The 20,280-nt window shown below is 41.8% G+C and overlaps 1 protein-coding gene and 1 non-coding gene across 7 annotated transcripts; both read left to right on the forward strand.

Annotated features, from left to right (window-relative positions):
* Positions 1-807: 807 nt before the first annotated feature.
* Tipin (TIMELESS interacting protein) lies at positions 808-20,031 on the forward strand. 6 transcript variants are annotated; one of them, XM_059268095.1, is made up of 8 exons: positions 808-1,004; positions 4,600-4,735; positions 5,668-5,746; positions 5,981-6,056; positions 9,026-9,148; positions 9,372-9,435; positions 16,024-16,230; positions 19,503-20,031. In XM_059268095.1, the coding sequence occupies exons 2-8, from the start codon at positions 4,606-4,608 to the stop codon at positions 19,700-19,702; spliced, it is 879 nt and encodes a 292-aa protein (XP_059124078.1). In that variant the 5' UTR covers positions 808-1,004; positions 4,600-4,605; the 3' UTR covers positions 19,703-20,031. The 6 variants fall into 6 exon arrangements, with proteins under 6 accessions (XP_059124078.1, XP_059124077.1, XP_059124075.1 ...); XM_059268094.1 differs by having other exon boundaries at positions 809-1,004; positions 4,606-4,735; XM_059268092.1 differs by lacking the exon at positions 808-1,004 and adding an exon at positions 1,069-1,319.
* On the forward strand, positions 10,915-11,050 carry LOC131915761 (small Cajal body-specific RNA 14). Its single transcript, XR_009380415.1, has one exon. It is a non-coding gene; the product is annotated as a small Cajal body-specific RNA 14 (non-coding RNA).
* Positions 20,032-20,280: the final 249 nt, after the last annotated feature.

Below are 20,280 nucleotides of genomic sequence, written 5' to 3' on the forward strand. Positions count from 1 at the left end.
ACTCACAGTTATTCACCTGCCTCTGCCTCCCAAGTGCTGGGATTAAAGGCGTGTGCCACTACCGCTTGGCTTCATCCAGCTCTATTATTATTTTGTAGGTGGATGTTGGGGTACAGAGTCAAGAGGCTAGCATTGGTTGTTTTTCTCACCATCTCATTTAAAAAAAAATAATCTATTTAATTTTATTTTATGGACATTGTGTGAGGGTTTCAGATCCCCTGGAACTGGAGTTACAGACAGTTGTGAGCGCTGACATGTGGGTGCTGGGAATTGAAGTCAGGACATCTGCAAGAGCAGCCAGTACTCTAACTGCACAGCCATCTCTCCAGCCCCGCCCCACCCCCACCTCTTTTTTTTTTTTTTTTTTTTTTTAAGACGTCTTTAATTTGCATGGCTTTTTGTATGTGAACCACTAAGGTGCTTGGTGCTCGGGAGGCCGGAAGAGGGCCTCAGATGCCCTGGTAGTATACAAGGTTGTGACCCACTCTGTCAGTGCTGGAAACCAAACTTGAGTCCTCTGCCTGAGCAACAAGCGCTTTTAATGGTTAAACCACCTCTCTAGCATCTTTATCTTTTTTTTTGTTGTTGTTTATTTGCTTTTTGAGGCAGAGTTTCTCTGTGTAACAATCCTGGTTGTCGCTTTGTAGACAATGTTGGCCTCGAACTCAGAGACATCCGCCTGTCTCCGAATCCCGAGTGCTGGGATTCCAGGCGAACGCTCTCACTCCCCGGCCTCCACCACTCCGTTTCTACGGAGACCTACTTCGAAAGCTAACGAGGTGCCTACAAAGTACGAACTCCGAGCATCACCTTATTGAGATGCTCCGGATGGGAAAGCCGGCTTCCGAGCGCGGGTGGGCGGGGCTCAGGTCCTTAGGCCCCGCCCAGGCCGCTTCGCGCACGGTCGGCGCCAAACTTCCCAACTCTTCTCGCGGAGGGCGAAGTTCCTGAGTCTCGCGAGAGGCGCTGTTCGCGCGCTCGGCGGTGGTTGCCGTTTGTGTGAGGTGAGACCGGGTTCGGTGAGGGCGTCTCTGGAAGGAGAGGCTGTGCTAGAAGCTCGGCGCGGGGCGCGGGGACTGGGGTCGCAAGAGGAGGACCAGACGGAGCGGGCGGGAGGCGCCCCGGGGCGGGAGCGTGGCGGGCCTGCCCCTGAGGGCCTTTCCCGCGCGCACGGACCCTTCGCGCCGAGCGTCGGGACAGAGAATGTGGATGAAGAGAAGATGACGGGAGGGAGGATGGGAAGGCTCGAGAAGAGGGAAGGGAGAGGTGATATTTTAGGGATGGCCCCGGGGTGAGTCGGGATGCTGGAGTCCTTGAAGGTGAGGAGCTTCTGTTTGACAGCTGGGAAAAAAGCTGTGCGTCGGTCACAGGTGTGGGAAGTGTTCGGCTGGAAATTAGATGTTTCCAGACAGGGTTTCTCTGTGTTGCCCTGGCTGGCCTGGATCTCGCTCTGTAGACCAGGCTGGCCTCGAACTCACGGAGATCCGCCTGCCTCTGCCTCCCGAGTGCTGGGATTAAAGGCGTGTGCCACCACCGCCCGGCTCGAAGTTTACTATTTTTAAGATTTATTTTTAAGAATGTGTGAGGCGAGGGATACGTGCCCATGAGGTCAGGTGTCAAATCGCCTGAAGCTGTAGTTACAGGCATTGGTGAGCTGTTCAGTGTGGGTGCTGGCACATTGATCTGAGGGCTGGTATTACAAGCCCATGCACCTCTTCACACTCACCTAGTTTATGGGGTACTGGGAATTTGAACCCAGGGCTTTGTGAATGCTAGCCAACCTCTCCACCCACTGAGCTGCGTTGTGTGTTGTGTGTGCATAGACAAGGACTCTATTGCCCAGACTGGCCTCCTGAGCTCCTGCTTTAGATTCCTGAGTGTTGGGATTACAGTGCATATCACTGTTACTGGCCTGGAATTCTTTTTTAATTCTTTTCTTGAGTAAATATATATTGAGTACCTGTTGTGTACCACATTTGGAACATAGTGGTGGTACACAAAATCAGACATGTCTGGTTTTTGTTCTAAGAGAGCTACAATTCAATATAGGAGACTAACATTAAATAAATAAAACCTAATAGAGAAATAATGATTCCTGTGAAACTTCTGCATGGTGATGTTCATTCTTAAAAGAGGATTCTGGGCCGTCAAGGTGGCTTATCAGGTAAAAGTGCTTGCAGTATAAATCTGATGATTTGAATCTGATTCCAAGAGGGCGAAAGGCGAGAACTTGTGAAGGTTGTCCTTCGGCTTGCACATGTGCTCACACACACAGTGTTATTCAGTTTAGGACATTTGAATGGTCTGTCTCTGAGTCTGTAAAACTGAGGGTGGCCTTGAACTCTGTTCCTCTTGCCTCTACCTTCTGTGTGTTGGGATCACAGGCTGTGCCTTCACTCCTGATTTGAGATGTTTTCCTGGTGAGGTAATGGTTAAAACTTGAAAGAAATTAGGGGTCAGGGAAAAGCTTTCAAAATGCATGTAATGCTAGCACTTGGGGAGTAGAGGCAGGGAGATCAGGAGTTGGAAGCCAGCTTGGCCCATATAAGACCTTATTTCAAACAACAAAAATGGTGCTCAGAGGGTGTAATGTTTACTGCTCTTGAAAAGGACCTGGGTTCTGTTCCCACCACTCAAACCTTGTAACTTGTAGATTCTGGTGATCCATCACCTTTTTTTTTTTTTTTTTTTTTTAATTTCTTTATTATCTATATAGTGTATGCCTGCAGGCCAGAAGAGGGCACTAAATCTCGTTACATATGGTTGTGAGCCACCATGTGGTTGCTGGGAACTGAACTCCGGACTTCTGGAAGAGCAGCCAGTGCTCTGATCCATCACCCTTTTTACTTCTTTGGATACCTACACATATATGTTACTCATAAACACAGGTGAACACATAGGTAAAAATAAATCTTTGCTGGGAGGTGGTGGTGCTTACCTTTATTCCCAGTACTCAGGAGGCAGAAACAGGTGGATTTCGGCTGAGTTTGAAGCTGGCCTGGTCTACAGAGCAAGTTACTAGGCATGAGCTTGCTAGGCATGATGGTCCCTGTAATCCCAGCACTTGAAAGAAAGAAAATCAGGAACTCAAGGCCAGCCTTGGCTACATAGCAAGTTCAAGGCTGACCTGGATCAAGAGACCCCTTTAAAAAAAGAATAAGTGGCTGGAGAGATAGCTTAACAGTTAAGAGCACTGGTTGCTCTTCCAGAGGACCCAGGTACAATTCCCGTCACCATGGCAGCTCATAACTGCTTGTAATTCCAGTTTCAGGGGATCCAACACCTTCACACAGACATACACATGCAGGCACAACATGAATGAACATGAAATAAAAATAAATTAAAAAAAATTTAGCTGAGTGGTTGTGGGGCAGGCCTTTAATCCCAGCACTCAGGAGGCAGAAGCAGGTGGATCTCTGAGTTAGAGGACAGTCAGGGCTACACAGAGAAACCATCTTGAAAAAACAAAAAACAAAAGAATAAAATTTATGCCATGCCAACTTCACCTCATACCATATCTCTCATACTCTCTCTTTTCAAATTCCTTCATAAAACCATTTTCACTTTAAAGAACCTGGATGTTTGGTAAAGTGAGTTTTGTTTTGTTTTGTTTTACGGTTTTTCGAGACAGGACTTCTCTTTAGCCCTTGCTGTCCTGAACTTGCTATGTAGATCATACTGGCCTCAACTCAGAGATATGCCTGCCTCTGACTCCTGAGTGCTTCGATTAACATGTGCACCATCTCATCCAGCTCTATTGCTTCTTTTTTTTGTTTGTCTTTTTGAGACAGGGTTTCTCTGTGAAGCCCTGGCTGACCTGGAACTGCTAGCTTTGTAGACCAGGCTGGCCTTGAACTCAGAGATCCACCTGCCTCTGCCTTAGGAGTGCTAGGATTAAAGGTGTGCGCCACCACTGCCCGGCTGAAGGAAAAATATTAAAGGAATATTTCAAAAATTAAATGGACAGGATACATTGAGTACAGGAAGGAAGTGTCAAAGATGACTTGTAATTCTTTTACTTGAACAGCTTGGTGGGTGTCACCTCACAGAATTGAGGACATTTAGTTACTCAGTTTTGTATATGATGAGCTAATAAATGCCCTTGAGACACTTGAGAACTATAAAATGGATAGTAGGGATTTGCAGTCCCAAATTATGGTCTAGGTTGGAAGAATAAAAATTTGTAACCTGGGGACTGGAGTGATGTCTCAGTGGTTAAGTAACAGTTAAGAGCACTGGCTGTTCTTACAGAGGACCTGGATTTGATTCCCATCTACTTGGCAGCTCAAAACTTTAGTTTGAATTCCTAGTGGTCTGATATCTTCTGGTCTCCACAGACATACAGGCAGGCAAAACACCCATGAATATCAACAATAAAAAACATGTAGTTATTTAGTCATAGGGTCTACATTGCAGCTCGATTCTGATTAATTGTTTTTCTCCATACTTACTATCTTCTCTACTTGTTATCTTCGATGAATTTGAAATGTGGTTTAAGTGATTGAAACATGGCTTTTGCTGTGGATGGAACTAGATTATGTGATAGTTAGGAAGACTGTTTTGGATGGATAAAAATAACTTGGTTTTTTTCTTCTGGAGGAAAAGATGTCAGAGCAAGAAGAGAATGGCTTGTTTGAAATGCCAGATTATGAACATGTAGAAGATGAAATTTTTCCTCCCTTCCCACCTCCAGCCTCTCCTGAGAGAGATCCTGTAGAAGCTGAACCTGATGAAGGTCTGTATCGAGAATTTCACAAGTGTCCCTTTAATTTGTTTTTTGTTTGTTTGCTTGGGGTTTTTTTTTTTTTTTTTGAGACAGGATTTCTCCATATAGCCCTGGCTGTCCTCTGTCCTGGAACACTCACACACACACACTCTCTCTCTCTCTCTCTCTCTTTTTTTTTTTTTAAGCCTTGACTCTCTGCTGTCTTGTGGACTTGCACACCACCTGGACTCTCAGATAAGGGCTGGAAACCTGGAACTCTCTTTATAGACCAGGCTGTCCTCAAACTCAGATCTTCCTGCCTCTGCTTCCCTAGTGCTAGAATTAAAGGCATGTAGCACTACCATCTGGTTTGTTTGTTGGTTTTTTTTTTTTTTTTTAAGATTTATTTATTTACTTTGTGTACAGCATGTATGACCAGAAGAGGGCACCAGATCTCATTACAGATGGTTGTGAGCCACCATGTGGTTGCTGGGAATTGAACTCAGGACCTCTGGAAGAGCAGTCAGTGCTCTTAACCTCTGAGCCATCTCTCCAGCCCCTGTTTGTTGGTTTTTAAGACAAGGTTTCACAGTATATTCCAGGCTAACCTTGTTCTTACATTCTTGCTTTAGCAGATTAATTTAAGATGATAGCAGATTAATTTAGAAATGATAGTAGATTAGTTTAGAAATGGTACATTTTGTAAAGAAGGCTTGAATTTTAAAGGATTACTGTATTTACTTATTTGTGTGTATCTGAATGTATGTGGGCACATTGGTGCCACTGTGTGTGTGTATGGAGGTCAGAGGACAGCTTGCAGGAGCCAGTTCTCTTCTGCCGTGTGGGTATGGGAGATTGAACATAAGTAGTCAGGCTTGGTGCCTAGTGCCTTTACCAACTGATCCATCTTCAGGGCCCAGGGCTTAAATTTTTAAACACTAAATTTTGTTCTGTTTCACTAGAATCGGGGAGTGGAGCACCTGTTCCTGTACCGCCAAAGAGAACAGTTAAAAGGAATCTACCCAAGCTAGATGCTACTAGGTATGGACATTTACTCTCATACACTTACAGTTTTCCACACAGTGTTTTTCTTCTACAGTTACAAGCTTTGGTTGAATGATTTGGAAATCAGATAGTTCTGTAAACACCCTCACCCTACCCCCCTGAAAACATTTTCTTTTTTCTTTTTCAAATTCAAGAGGAAATTTTTTTTTCATGGTCTTAGTTTTGACATGGCTAGAAAACCTGAAATTCTAAATGTATTTCTTTTCACAGATTAACTTCAGAGAGAGGGCTTCCAGCCTTAAGGCATGTGTTTGATAACACAAAATTCAAGGGGAAGGGTCATGAGGTAAGAAACATTTAATCCTCTTTCTTAGTACTGGACATTGGATCCAGGGCAAGTGCTTGAACACATGCTGAACAATACTACTGGAGTACATTCCAGCCCTGGTTTTTATTTTAGACTTTACTTACTTAATTTTTTTGAGACAGCACTATCACTATCTAGCCCTGGCTAGCTATGGTGATTTGAATAAAACTGCCACCCCTCATATATTTAAAGGCTTAGTCACTAGGGAGTGGCACTATTTGAAAAGATTAGAGGATTGGGAGATTTAGCCTGTTGTCACTGGGATTGGGCTTTGAGGTTTCAGAAGCCCATGCCAGGCCCACTTCTGCTCTCTATGCCTGTGGATCAAGATGTAGCTCTCTAGTGCCTACCTGTATGCCACCATGCCCCCTGTTATGATAATAATAGACTAAGCCTCTGAAACTGTAAATGAGACCCTACTTAAATTCCTTTTAAAAAAGATTTATTATGTACACAGTGTTCTGTCTGCATGCCTGAAGAGGGCACCAGATCTTGTTACAGATGGTTGTGAGCCACCGTGTAGTTGCTGGGAATTGAACTCAGGACCTCTGGAAGAGCAGTCAGTGCTCTTTACTGCTGAGTCATCTCTCCAGCCCCTTAAATACTTTTTTAATAAAGAGTGGCCTTGGTCATGGTGTCTCTTCACAGCAATAGTACAGTGACCAATACACCAGCCTTGAACTCACAGAGATCTGCCTGCCTTTGCCTCCCAAGTGGTGGGATTAAAGGCTGTCATCACACCTGTCTTATTTTAGAGCTTCTTTGTTTTTAAAAAATAACAGTGAGACTGGGTCTGTTATCCTGCATGTATCACAGATACTGTTGTTAGTCTATGATAACCTCTAGAGAAATAGCTGTAGTGAGGGACTGGACAGATGGCTCAATGGTTAAGAGCACTGACTGCTCTTCTAGAGGTCCAGAGTTCAATTCCCAGCAACCACATGGTGGCTCACAACTACCTAATGAGATCTGGCGCCCTATTCTGGTATGCAGGCATGCATGCAGATAGAATACTGTATATATAATAGATAAATAAATCTTTAAAAAAAAAACAAACAAAAAAGAACAACCAGGCATGGTGCCACACACCTTTAACCCCAGCACTTGGGAGACAGAGGCAGGTAGATCTCTGAGTTCCAGGACAGCCTGGTCTACAGAGCAAGTTCCAGGACAGCCAGGGCTACACAGAGAAACCCTGTCTTTTAAAAAAAAAAAAAAAAAAAAAAAATCTATTTTTTTTTTTTTATGTATGTGAGGGTTTTGCCTGCATATATGTTTGTGTACTGTGTGTGTACAATGCTAGTAGAGGTCAGAAGAGGGTGTAAGATCTGGAACTGAGGATACAGATGGTTTTGAGCTGTCATTTAGGTGTAGGGAACTGAATCTGGGTCCTCTGCAGCAGCAAGTGCTCTTCACTACTGAGCCATCTCTTTAGCCCCAATGATTAGTGGTTAGTTTTTTTGAGACATTTTATCATTGATAAAGATTTATCTACCTACCTACCTACCTACCTATCTGTCTGTCTGCCTATCTATCTATTTATCTGAGACAGGGTTTCTCAATGGGTGTGGTGGTGCACCCCATTATTCCCAGCACTCAGGAGGCAGAGGCAGACGGATTTCTGAATTCCAGGCCAGCCTGGTTTATACAGCAAGTGCCAGGACGTCGAGGGCTGTTATTCAGAGAAACCCTGTCTTAAAAAACAAAAATCAGAGAGAGAGACAGGCAGACAAGGTTTCTCTGTGTAGTCCTGGCTGCCATGGCACTCGATGTATAGACCAAGCTGCCCTTAAACTCAGAGATCTACCCGCCTCCCCAGTGCTGGCATCAAAGGTGTGTGCCACCATGCCTGGCAACTTTGTTCTAATTTTGTATTGTTGTTTCCCCTCAGTGTGTGTGGGTGTGCATGTGTGTGTTGTTGCCAGAGTTCAACTTCAGATGTGCTTCCTCAGGCTCTATCCAGTGAGCCTCAGTATCAGCCTGTCTTTGTTTCTTCAGCACTAGGATTGCAAGGGTCTGCCACTGTCTTAGGGTTTCTATTGCTGTGAAGAAACACCACAACTAAAAGCAAGTTGGGGAGGAAAGTGTTTATTTGACATACACTTCCATATTGTTCGTCATTGAAGGAAGTCAGGACAGGAACTCAAATGGGGCAGGACCCTGGAGACAGGAGCTGAAGCAGAGGCCATGGAGGAGTGCTGCTTACTGACTTACTCTCTGCTCAGCCTGCTTTCTTACAGAACCCAGGACCACCTGCCCAAGAATGGTACCATCCACTATATGCTGGGCGCTCTTAGTTACTAGTTAAGAAAATACCCTACTGGCCTGCCTAGAATCTGAGCTTACTGAGACATTTTCTCTACGGAGGCTCCCTCCTCTCCAGTGATTCTAGCTTGTGTCAAGTTGACATAAGTAGCCAGTATAGCCACTATACTTGGATTTTTTTTTTTTTTTTTTTTTTTTTTTGGTTTTTCGAGACAGGGTTTCTCTGTGTAGCTTTGCGCCTTTCCTGGAACTCACTTGGTAGCCCAGGCTGGCCTCGAACTCACAGAGATCCGCCTGGCTCTGCCTCCCGAGTGCTGGGATTAAAGGCGTGCGCCACCACCGCCCGGCTTTTTTTTTTTTTTTATTGTGGGGCTAGGGATTGAACACCGGTTCTCAGGCTTATTCTCCAGGCACTTAGCCAACTGAACTGTCTTCCCAGCCCTGTACTACTATATTTCCTTCTAATTTCTAAAAACAAAATTTGTATTCAGTGCTCTTACTCTATACTTTCTGAGATTGTGGTCTTCCAAGCCTTTAGAACTTTCTATTTCTTTCTAAAAGTTTCTTAGCCTTATAAATATGACAGCAGTGACTTTGGCATTGCCTTTAAATGCTAAAATCTGCTGACAGGGTCAGCTGTGAGATTGAGTCTTCTGTTCAGCATTTTTATTTTTATGTGTCAGGCTGAAGACTTGAAAACGCTAATCAGACACATGGAGCACTGGGCGCATAGGCTATTCCCCAAGCTGCAATTTGAAGATTTTATTGACAGAGTTGAAAACCTAGGAAATAAAAAGGAGGTTCAGGTAAGTGTGATTATCATGAATGTCATTCACAATGCTAAGTAGTACAAGGATGGGTTTAGTTGAGGCTGAATTGCTATTAGGGGGTCTTCCTTTTGAAATCTGTCTTGTTAGACAGGAAAATTAATAGTCATTATTTGAAGAACAACTCTTTCAGATATAAATAAGTGATTGTTTCCTCCCTAACTTACTGATAAAAATGAAAAAAAAAATGTCTTTCTTTCAGACTTGTTTAAAACGAATTCGACTTGATCTTCCTATTGTACATGAAGATTTTGTTAACAATAATGGTAATTACAAGTTTATTTACTTTATCACAACTTAGCTTTTAGAAATGGGCCTAGCTGGGATAGGAGATATTATATATACAAGTGAGGTCTTAGCCCATTATGTAATTACAGTGTAGTTAATAGCTATACCATGAATTAAGTCTAGAATTTGGTAAATGTGTGAGTGTAATGAGCACCTATTTATTCATGTGGGTATTTACTACAGAGGACAGCCTTCCACTGTGTCGATCCCAGGGATTGCACTCGGGTTGTCGGGCTTGACAGCAAGTGCCTTACCCACTGAGACAGCTCCTTAGCCCAGTAATAGTTACATTTGATACTTATTTCTTTTTTATTAGTTTTAGTTAGCATAGAAAAGAATGAGTTTTAACCAGGTATGGTGGTAACATGCCTTTTTTTTTTTCTTTTTGGTTTTTCAAGACAGAGTTTATCTGTGTAGCTTTGCGCCTTTCTCGTAACTCACTCTGTAGCCCAGGCTGGCCTCGAACTCAGAGATCCGCCTGCCTCTGCCTCTCGAGTGCTGGGATTAAAAAGGCATATGCTGCCACTGTGTGGTGGCAACATGCCTTTAATCTCAGCACTTACAAGCAGAGGCAGGTGGATCTTTGTGAATCGAATGCCAACCTAGTCTACATAGTTCCAGGACTGCAAAAACTACATAGAGAGACCCTGTCTCACCTCCTCCCCACCAAAAGAATGTGCTTCACCATGAGATTTTCATGTGTATGTCATTGTACTTTGTTCAAGTCCATGTTTCCTTCCTCTGATTCCTTCCGTCTTGAAATTTATTTCCTAAAGGTATGATTATAGCCTGGCAGGGTGGTGCACATGCCTTTAATTCCAGCACTCCGGAAGCAGAGGCAGGCAGAGCTTTCTGAGTTTGAGGCCTGGTCTATATAAGGAGCTCCAAGGACAGCCAGGGTTACATACTGAGACACTGTCTCAGATATATAAACAATAAAAAAATGATACAATTGTACTATCATTAGACAATTATAGAAAATATTTATAAAATAGGGACATTTTTAGCATTTATGTTGTATTTGTGCTCATGTGTCATGGCGAGTGTGTGGAGATCAGGGCAACTTCTGGAGGTGAGTTGGTTTTTCCATCATGTAGGTTCCAGGGATTGAATAAAGCCTGCTGATTTCTTTGATCTTTTACAGTTCTTGCTAGTACAAGTACACATCAAACTAGAGTGTTGATATGCATGTAAACCGTCAGAAAAACTGTGTGTGGGAAATTAGGAAGAATAATTTGTTGATGGAGATTTCCATTTCATTCAGCATGTTGACTCTTGAGCTGTGTGGTAACATATGTCTGTAATTCCCACATGGCAAGTGGAAGTAGGAGAGGCAGAAGTTCAAGGCCAGCCTTGACTATGTAGTGAATTTGAGGCTAACTTGGAGTATGCAAGATCTTGTTTCAAAAGAAAAAAAACAAACAGCTCCATGGCTGTAGGACTTTATGAAGACCTTTGTGACTGTTCCTGGTATTGATTGCATTTGTTAATTGTACAGTGCAACCATAGACAGTCACATACATCAAAACAGTTGGTTCCTGCCGACAGAGTCTGTATAGTTATCAGATTTTCTGTGCGATGGCTCCATACATAAATACTTTAAAAAAGGTGTGCATCTGTATGTGGATATGTGTGTGTATGAGTGCTTTTGATGCTCCTCTGCTTGATGGAGAGGAGCTGTGTTTTGTTTTGGCATAAGATTATTTTCTTTCTTCAATATAAAAGCACATATTTATCAAAGCCTATAGGAATCTGCTGGAGTTTGCATGCATGCTCTCAAAAGGTTTCCTTTAAGTACCTACTCTTTACTTAAGAGATTTGTACAGCTACCTAACATGGGTGCTGGGAAACCAAAGTCTGGTCATCGCAAGAGCAGCAAGTGTTCTTAATCACTGAGCTGTCTTTCCAGCCCTTCATTTTTTTTTAACTAGTAATATATTTGGTGAGTAATAATAGACTCCATATAGAATTCTCTTATGCTTTAAACCAGTGGTTCTCAACCTTCCTAATGCTGTGACTCTTTAATATAGTTCCCATCTTGGGGTGACCCCCAACCATAAAATTATTTTTATTTCTATTTCAATTGTAATTGTAATTTTGCTGTTGTTATGAATCTTAATGTAAATATCTGATATGCAGGATATCTGATATGTGACCCCTATAAAAGGGTCTTTCTACTGCCAAAGGGGTTGTGATGGACAGGATGAGAACCACTGGTTTAAATAAATAGTCTGGGATTTTATATTTTTTGGAATGATGGTACTTATTAATGGCATAAAATGACGTATGTCAAAGAGTTACTGTGGCACTGAATACCACAGCCTGTATGCTCCTGGGTTAGTTGATTTATTTAGCAGCACTTTTTTTTTTTTTTTAATTGGAGGGAGGAGGTCTTAAATACAGGCTTACAGCACAATGGGAGAACCCCCTAGGGCAGAAGTTCGCTACCGATGTTTACAGTCTTGCATCTAAGCTGTTAACACCCATTATGCAGGATAGTAGACAAGGAACTTTCGTTAAGCATTCAGGAGGGCAGGTCAAGGTCAGCAAGCAAGGCAACAGTTATCCAAAACGGAGGTGGGGGGGTGGGGGGCGCCAGGGCCCTACAGGTTCCCCTTTTACTAAAAAATGAGCTTCTGACTTAGGTTGCGTGGGATATCAGTAGGTCACCTTACCCATCATGGAGACGCCTGCCCAGGCCACACAGGCGCTCTGTCTTAGGTTGGTGAGTGCCCCCCAGGAATTACACGTCTCTGAATATTCATTATCATACAAGCTCAATCGTGAGCTTAGCAGCACTTTTTTGAGCTACTATTGTGCTGAAGGTTCAAGGATAAAAGGTGAATAAAATTAAGCCTCTAAGTTTATATATACAGATTGAGTTAGACAAATATTGTCAGTAGTTTCATGGGTCTTGTAATTAGACATGTGAGGTGCAAAGGACAATAGTTATGTTAACTGGGGAAGTAGCTTCATAGAGGAGGTTTTTTTCTGTTTTTGTTTTTTGAGACGGTTTCTCTGTGTAGTTTTGGAGTCTGTCCTGGAACTTGCTCTGTAGACCAGGTTGACCTTGAACTCAGAGATCCGCCTACCTCTGCCTCCTGAGTGCTGGAACATTTTTTTGCTTTTATCAAAAATATATTACTGTACAACTTTAAAGCAAGCACAGTGTGATTGAATAATTCTCCCAAAAGTCTGGGGTTGGGGTTGGTGCTGGTGAGTTGGTTCAGCAGGTAAAGGTACTTGCTACCAATCCTGAAAACCACAGTTCAGTCCCTCGGACCCACATGGTAGGAGAGAACCAGCTCCTATGAGTTGTCCTCTAACCTCCATAGCATGGTATGCACATGCACATATATACACACTCACCTGTACATTAGAAATAAATGTAATGTAGAAAATTCTAATACTTAATATAATTATTTGAAAATAGGGCTAGATTAACATTTCAAATTTTGGTTTTACACACTAAGATGCACACATCCAAATAGAAATTAGCCGGGCAGTGGTGGCACACTCCTTTAATCCCAGCACTCTGGAGGCAGAGCCAGGCGGATCTCTGTGAGTTCGAGGTCAGCCTGGTCTACAAAGTGAGTTCCAGGAAAGGCGCAAAACTGCACAGAGAAACCCTGTCTTGAAAAACCAAAAAAAAAAAAAAAGAAATTAGAATCACATGAACTGTGCTTAATGAGTCTTTTATTCCTCCCTCTCCTCCTTCCTTAGGACTGAGTATTAAACCAGGACCTTGCACATGGCAAACAAGTGCACTACTATTGTGCTGCTCTCTCCCAGCCCCTCTTTGTTCATTTCTTTTTCTTGAGATAGCTTCATTCTGTAGCCTGGGCTGACCTGGAACTCATTATGTAGCCTAGACTGGCCTCAAACTTGTGGTAATTCTCTATCTGCAGCCTCCCAATTGCTAGAGTTTACGTGTGAGTCACCCACTAAACTTCTAGCCCCTCTTTTGGGGAAGAAAAAAAGGAATTGGGGTAGGGTCCTGGAGAGAAGATTCAGTGGTTAAGAAGCACTTCCTGGCTTTTCTTCGAGAGGACATGGGTTTGATACCTATGTGGCCGATCACCTGTAACTCCAGTTTCAGCGTCAGGAGATCAGACACCCTCTTCTAGCCCCTTTGGGTACCAGGCACACCCATTGTATACAGACCATGAAGGCAAAATACCCATAAACATAAAAATAAATTTAAAAAATTGTGTGTATGTGTGTGTGTACATGCCAGAGGGGTCTATGTTGGGGTTCTTCTGTATTCTCTACATTAATATTTTGGACTTGTTTTATTTGTGAGTGTTTTGCCTTTACATGTATGTATGTGCATAATGTGAATGTGTGAATACCTGGTACCCTTGGAAGTCAGAAGGAGTTACAAAGAGTTGTGAGCCACTGTGTGGGTGCTAGGAACTAAACCTCTGTAAGAAGAATAAATGTTCTTAACCACTGAGCCATCTCCTTGGCCTCTCCACATTATTTATTTTATTTATTTATTTTATTATTATTATTATTATTATTATTATTATTATTATTATTATTTTTTGGTTTTTCGAGACAGGGTTTCTCTGTGTAGCTTTGCGCCTTTCCTGGAACTCACTTGGTAGCCCAGGCTGGCCTCGAACTCACAGAGATCTGCCTGGCTCTGCCTCCCGAGTGCTGGGATTAAAGGCATGCACCACCACTGCCCGGTCTTATTTATTTATTTTTTTAAAGATTTATTTATTTATTATGTATACAGCATGTATGACTGCAGGCCAGAAGAGGGCACCAGATCTCATTACAGATGGTTGTGAGCCACCATGTGGTTGCTGGGAATTGAACTCAGGACCTCTGGAAGAGCGGCCAGTGCTCTTAACCTCTGAGCCATCTCTCCAGCCCCCTTATTTTATTTTTTTGAGAAAGAGTCTCACCATTTTCCTCCCACCCCTGTGTTACAGTGCTGGGGATCTGAACCAATGCTTGCACAGGAAGCTTTAGTACCCATTGATCCACCTCCCAGCCCTAGACCTTCATTTTTTGAAGCCCATTCATAAATGCTGGAAATTTTGTTAATGTTAGCTGATATTTTTTCCTTTATCCTTTTTCTGTAATTATATTTTTAAAATTTACCGACTTTGCGTGTGAGTGTCATGCACCTTTTCTTGCTAAGCCTCTCACTGGACCTCTCTATCCTTTCTTCACTTGGTTGTTTTTCTCCAAAGGAATCAGGTATTTGTTTGTTTGTTTTTTTGTTTTGTTTTATTTTGTTTTTTTGAGACAGGGTTTCACTGTGTATCCCTGGCTTCCCTGGAACTCACTCTAGATCATGCTGGCCTTGAACTCACAGAGATCTGCATGCCTCTGCCTCCTTAGTTCTGGGATTAAAGGTGTGCGCCACTACTACCTGGTTAAGATTTTATATTTCTAATAGATTTATTGTCAGTCAAGTCAGTTCTCTGCCTTAATTGAAGCAGCTTATTTCATTAAAAGTAAAAGCTGGGCTGGGCGGTGGTGGCTCACACCTTTAATCCCAGCACTCAGGAGGCAGAGGCAGGCAGATCTCTCTGAGTTCGAGGCCATCCTGGTCTACAGAGTGAGTTCCAGGAAAGGCACAAAGCTACACAGAGAAACCCTGTCTTGAAAAACAAAACAAAACAAAACAAAAAAAATTATATCCCTTCCTTTCATTACTTTTTTTGAAAGACACAACCCAGAAGAGGGCACCAAATCTCATTACAGATGGTTGTGAGCCACCATGTGGTTGCTGGAATTGAGCTCGAGACTTCTGGAAGATCAGCCAGTGCTTTTAACCGCTGAGTCTTCTCTCTAGTCCCTTTCCTTCCTTTTTTTAAAGAGGGGTCTCAAGCCAGGTGGTGGTGGTGGTGGTGGTGGTGCACGCCTTTGATCCTAGCACTAGGGATGCAGAGGCAAGTGGATCTCTTTGAGTTTGAGGCCAGCCTGGTCTACAGAGCAAATTCCAGGACAGCCAGGCCTATACAGAGAAACCCTGTCTCAAAAAAAAAAAAAGGGTGTCAAGTAGCCCAGGGTAGCTTTAAACTTGCTAAGTAGCAGAACCTTGAACTTCTCATTCCCCTGCCTACTTCTACCTCTATCTGTTGTGCTGGAATCACAGGTCTGTACTACCACATTTGACTGCCTTATGTGTTTTTATTTTTGAGACAGGGTCATCTGTTTCTCAAGCTGACCTTGAGGTCACTACTGATGGTGACCCCAGCCTCTATCTCCCAAGTATGGGGATTACAGTGGTTTATCACCAAATATATGCAGTATTGGAGATCAAACCCAGGGCTTATTGTATGCTATCCCAACCGAGCTACCTCCCCAGACTCCTTTTACATATTTAACATGTCCACTTGATGTAACTTGTAGCTCGACATAAAAATGGTTTGTAAATAAAAATTCTTGAATCAGCCGGTACTGGCCACATTCTCATACCTTACAAATTTTTTTCTTTAGGTCAAGCCACTTGCCACTTTAAAACTTTGGTTGAATGCTGTATAAGTTGTTTCTCTAACTCCTGTAATACTAAAGTTGTATTAACTTTTTATTTTCTGCCGCAGATGAAGTTGAAGAAACTAATCCCCTTGATGTAACTGCTGCTGGATTTGATCCCTTCTTGACAAACTCATCTGACAGCAAGAAGTTTGCTTCTGAATCAAGTAGAAGCCTAACAGAAGAGCAGCAACAGAGGATTGAGAGAAATAAACAGCTGGCCTTGGAAAGAAGGCAGGCAAAGCTACTGAGTAATAGCCAGTCCCTAGAAAATGGTAAATTTTATGCTGGTTTTTATGAGCTACCATATAATATCAAGGGCATGTAGGAAATTTTAACTTCTTTACTATCTCTTGAAATAAAATACCTCTAGGAATAGAAAAGTGATGTTAAGTTTATATATATTTTAGAGTGTGTGTCAGTGTATGTGTGTTTGCTATTTGGAGTCTGTAAAGAATGTTTAAGTCTAAGATGGTTTTCTGGATAACTCTCTTAGAGTGCCAGATTCTTCAACAGTATATTCTTCTCTGACTTCTTATCTTAAAGCACTTTACACATATTTTTAGGATCGTACTTAGGAAAATTATTATTGTGGAATCAGTACATTTTAGTTTTGGGGATTGAACCCAGTACTTTGCACACGCTAGGCAGGCATTGTACCACTGAGCTACATCCTCAGCACATACACACATATACACCCTTTTTTTTTTTTTTTTTTTCTTTTTGGAGACAGGATCTCGATAGGTTGCCCAGGCAGGGTTAAACTAATTCTGGTAACCTAGCCAGGCCTTGAACTTGCCTTTATCCTTTCTTAGCTCAGATTATAGGCTTGCACCACTGCTCCAGCTTGTAATACTTTATAATAAATACAATGTCTTCTGTACTAACTGAGGATTAGCAGTAATTTTCTGTGATGTAAATAGGGTACTAAAATGCCTTTTTAGGGATTGGCAGATACTGGAGATTGAAACAGGGGCTTGTACAAGCTAGGTAAGCACTCTTTCAAGGAACTGAATCTTCAGCCCTTCCTTCAATTTAATTTTGAGTTTAAGTCTTACTAAGTTACACAAGTAACTTCCCACTTACCCACTTAATGATCTGCCTCAGCCTCCTAAAGTGATGAGATTACAGGTGTGTGTAGGTACTAAAATGTTTTTTATTACACTGTTCCACTTGTGTAAGTTGTGCTTTTTATAGTTTACTTATCTGTAACACCTCTTTTTCACTTTAAAAATTACCTTAAACTTCCCATTTTTTGTTTTTTTTGTTTTTTTTTGGTTTTTCGAGACAGGGTTTCTCTGTGTAGCCTTGCGCCTTTCCTGGAACTCACTTGGTAGTCCAGGCTGGCCTCGAACTCACAGAGATCCGCCTGGCTCTGCCTCCCGAGTGCTGGGATTAAAGGCGTGCACCACCACCGCCCGGCTTAAACTTCCCATTTTTATTTTTAATTTATTTTATTTTTCATTTTGGTCTTTTGAGACAAGGTTTCTCTGTGTAGCCCTGTCTATCCTGGAACTCACTCTGTAGACTAGACATGCCTCTGTCTCTCAAGTGCTGGGATTAAAGGCATACACCACCACTGCCAGCAGTCTGCACAATTTTTGTTCCTTTTCCCTTCAGAGGTCAGAAGAGGGCATTGGAGCCCCTGGAACTAAATTGATGGATGGTTGTTAAGCTACCATGTGGGGGTGGGATTAAAACTCTGGTCTTCTGCAAGAGCAGCAAGTATTCTTTACTGCTTAGCCATCACTCCAGTCACAAAACTGAATTTGAAAAATTATTACTTTACTGTTTTATGTGTATGAGTGTCTTGCCTGCAGATATGTCTGTGCACCACATGTGTGTCTGGTGCCCTTGAAGGCCAGAGGTGTCAGATCTCCTGGGACTAGGATTACAGATGGTTGTGAGCTGCCACTTGGGTGCTCTCTCTAGTTCTCCTCAAAACTTTGTTTTAAAAGAATTATACATTGTATGAAATTATTGAGAATTAATTTTAAGGTAATTTAAAGTTTATGAGCCAGGTTTAGTGGCATACACTAGCACTTACTAGACTGAAGCAGGGAGATTAAGCAAGGGTATCCTGGACTACATAGTTCTAGGCTAGCCTGAGCTACAAAGGAAAGACCTTGTCTCAGAACAAAAGTTGGGAATACGTCTGTTTGTAATCCAGTTTCCTTTTGAAATGGAAAAAATAATTATAGCAAATGAGGCTGGATAGATGGGTCAGCAGTTAAAATAAGCGCTTGCTGCTTCTGCAGAGGACCTGAGTTTGGTTCTCAGCACCTACATCATGTGGTTCACAGTAGCTTATAACTGCAGTTCTAAGGGATCCATTGCCCTCTTCTGGCCTCATTGGGCACCTATACACTTGTGTGCGTGTACATATAAATAAAAATGAAAACCTAAAAAAAGAATTGTAGTAAGTAAATACCGTTGTAAAATGTTTCATCCAATATAACAATTCTCAAGTGAATGTTGTAGCCAAGTCTTGATTTTCAGTTAAGATATCTCATTTTTTTCTTCACAAATAAACCTTTTTTTATTAGTATAATATGAGAAATCATGAAGGGATGGAGATGACTCATTGGTTAAGAATACTTGCTGCAGTTCCAGAGTACCAGAATTGGGATCCCAGCACCCACGTCAGGTGGCTCATGACTGTTAGTAACTGGAGTTCCAGGAGATTTGATGACTCTGACCTCAAGGCACTCCTGCACTCTGTGCACATAGCTACACATAATGAAAAATAACAAATATTAAAAATCATCACACAAAGATGTAATGATGGATAGCAGTTGCTTCTTGCCATCTCAAAGTACGCTTGACAACAAGGATTTAAGGCTTATTTTCTTTTTATACTATATAACTTAATTTGACTAAATAAAAAAAGTATCTTAAAGTCTCTTTTTCTATTCCCCCAGACAGGGTTCTACGTGCTGAATAGGCATGTGCTATCATCCTTGCTTAAATTTTCTTTATCATAGATCACTTTGACATAAAACTTAATTGCATTTGTCTTGACATTGTGCTTGTGTGTGCATATGTGCCTACTCCTGCATGTGCCACAGCATACAAGTCGGGACAACTTGAGAGGCTGTTCTCTCCTTCTGCTATTGGGTCATTCAGGCTTGACAGGAAGTATCTTAACAACAGAGTCATTTTGCCTGCTCTGTGTCTGATTTCTTTGAGTCTCTTTCTAGTTTTATTTTGAATGAGAAGTTACATTTGAGTAAGATTGAAGAATTGAATGTAGTATCATTTAGGACCCTTAACTTTTGTATGTAAGAGTGCCAGGATTGATCCAGGGCCTCATGCTTGCTAATCTGTATTGATTCTACAACTGAGCTACACCCACTTTCCTGGGATCCTTGGCATTTTAAGTGTGCTTTATGCATGTGTGAAAAACTGGTTTTTATTTAGACTTTAGTAGTCATAATTAGGTGACTATAGATTTGTTTCTACCGAGTAAGCTTTTGGAGAGATTTGTGTTTATCAAGATTGGATCAGTTGCTTATACTGAGTAATAATGATATGATTCCTCTCTCAGATGAGTTAATGAGTACATCCTGGGCACAGCCAGTTGAAGAGAGCAGTACTTCAAGAGCAGTTGGTGAGGAGCAAGAAGAGTCAGGTGGATTAAACACAGACGCTGCAGATGGTCCACATGATGTTCCTTCTGCCAATACAGATGAAGAGGAACAGCTCAAAGCAGAGGACAAACAGCTGAACCATACTAACTTAGACTAATCCAGACATGTTCCAAGTAACCAGGCTTCCACAACAGAATCCTGCAAATTTGGGGTTATTTGTAAATTTTTCTACTTTGTGTAAGTCTCTTAAGTCATAAGACTTCTATGGATTCCTGCTTAAAATACAATGACTATTTATAATTGTTTCCTACTTACTTTAGTAAGTCTATTTATTATTTTTGGTATTCTGTATAAATTTGACTTTATAAGCTATTTCTAGTTTACACTGAATTCTTTCTCACTAAATTGGGTAATGTTTTAAAATGTAAATATGCACTGACTATTAAGGTCTGTTTTTATAAAGAAATAAATGTATTTTGCAAACAATTCTCAGGATTTGAGTTTCTCACCATGATTTAGTTACATAATTTAAACTTGCTGAAATGGTTAAGGGTTTTGACTGTAGTTTTGTTGAGACCCACTCTCATTACATCGTCCTGGCTGGCCTGAAATTTGTGGCGAACCTCCCTACTTTTGCCTTCAGACAGGGTCTCACTGTAACCTCAGTTGGTCTCAAAACTCACTGGGAACTGCATGCATCTACCTTGTGTATTAACTAGAACTAAAGGTGTGTGC

Source organism: Peromyscus eremicus, chromosome 7 (assembly GCF_949786415.1).
Source record: "Peromyscus eremicus chromosome 7, PerEre_H2_v1, whole genome shotgun sequence".
In the NCBI taxonomy this organism is placed as follows: domain Eukaryota; kingdom Metazoa; phylum Chordata; class Mammalia; order Rodentia; family Cricetidae; genus Peromyscus; species Peromyscus eremicus.

Coding starts and splice junctions, on each gene's coding strand:
- Tipin (XM_059268091.1), top strand. CDS start 2,111: ATGGTGATGTTCATTCTTAAAAGAGGATTCTGGGCCGTCAAGGTGGCT. Junction 5,747..5,980: donor CCCAAGCTAGATGCTACTAG/GTATGGACATTT, acceptor TTCTTTTCACAG/ATTAACTTCAGAGAGAGGGC. Junction 6,057..9,025: donor TCAAGGGGAAGGGTCATGAG/GTAAGAAACATT, acceptor TTTATGTGTCAG/GCTGAAGACTTGAAAACGCT.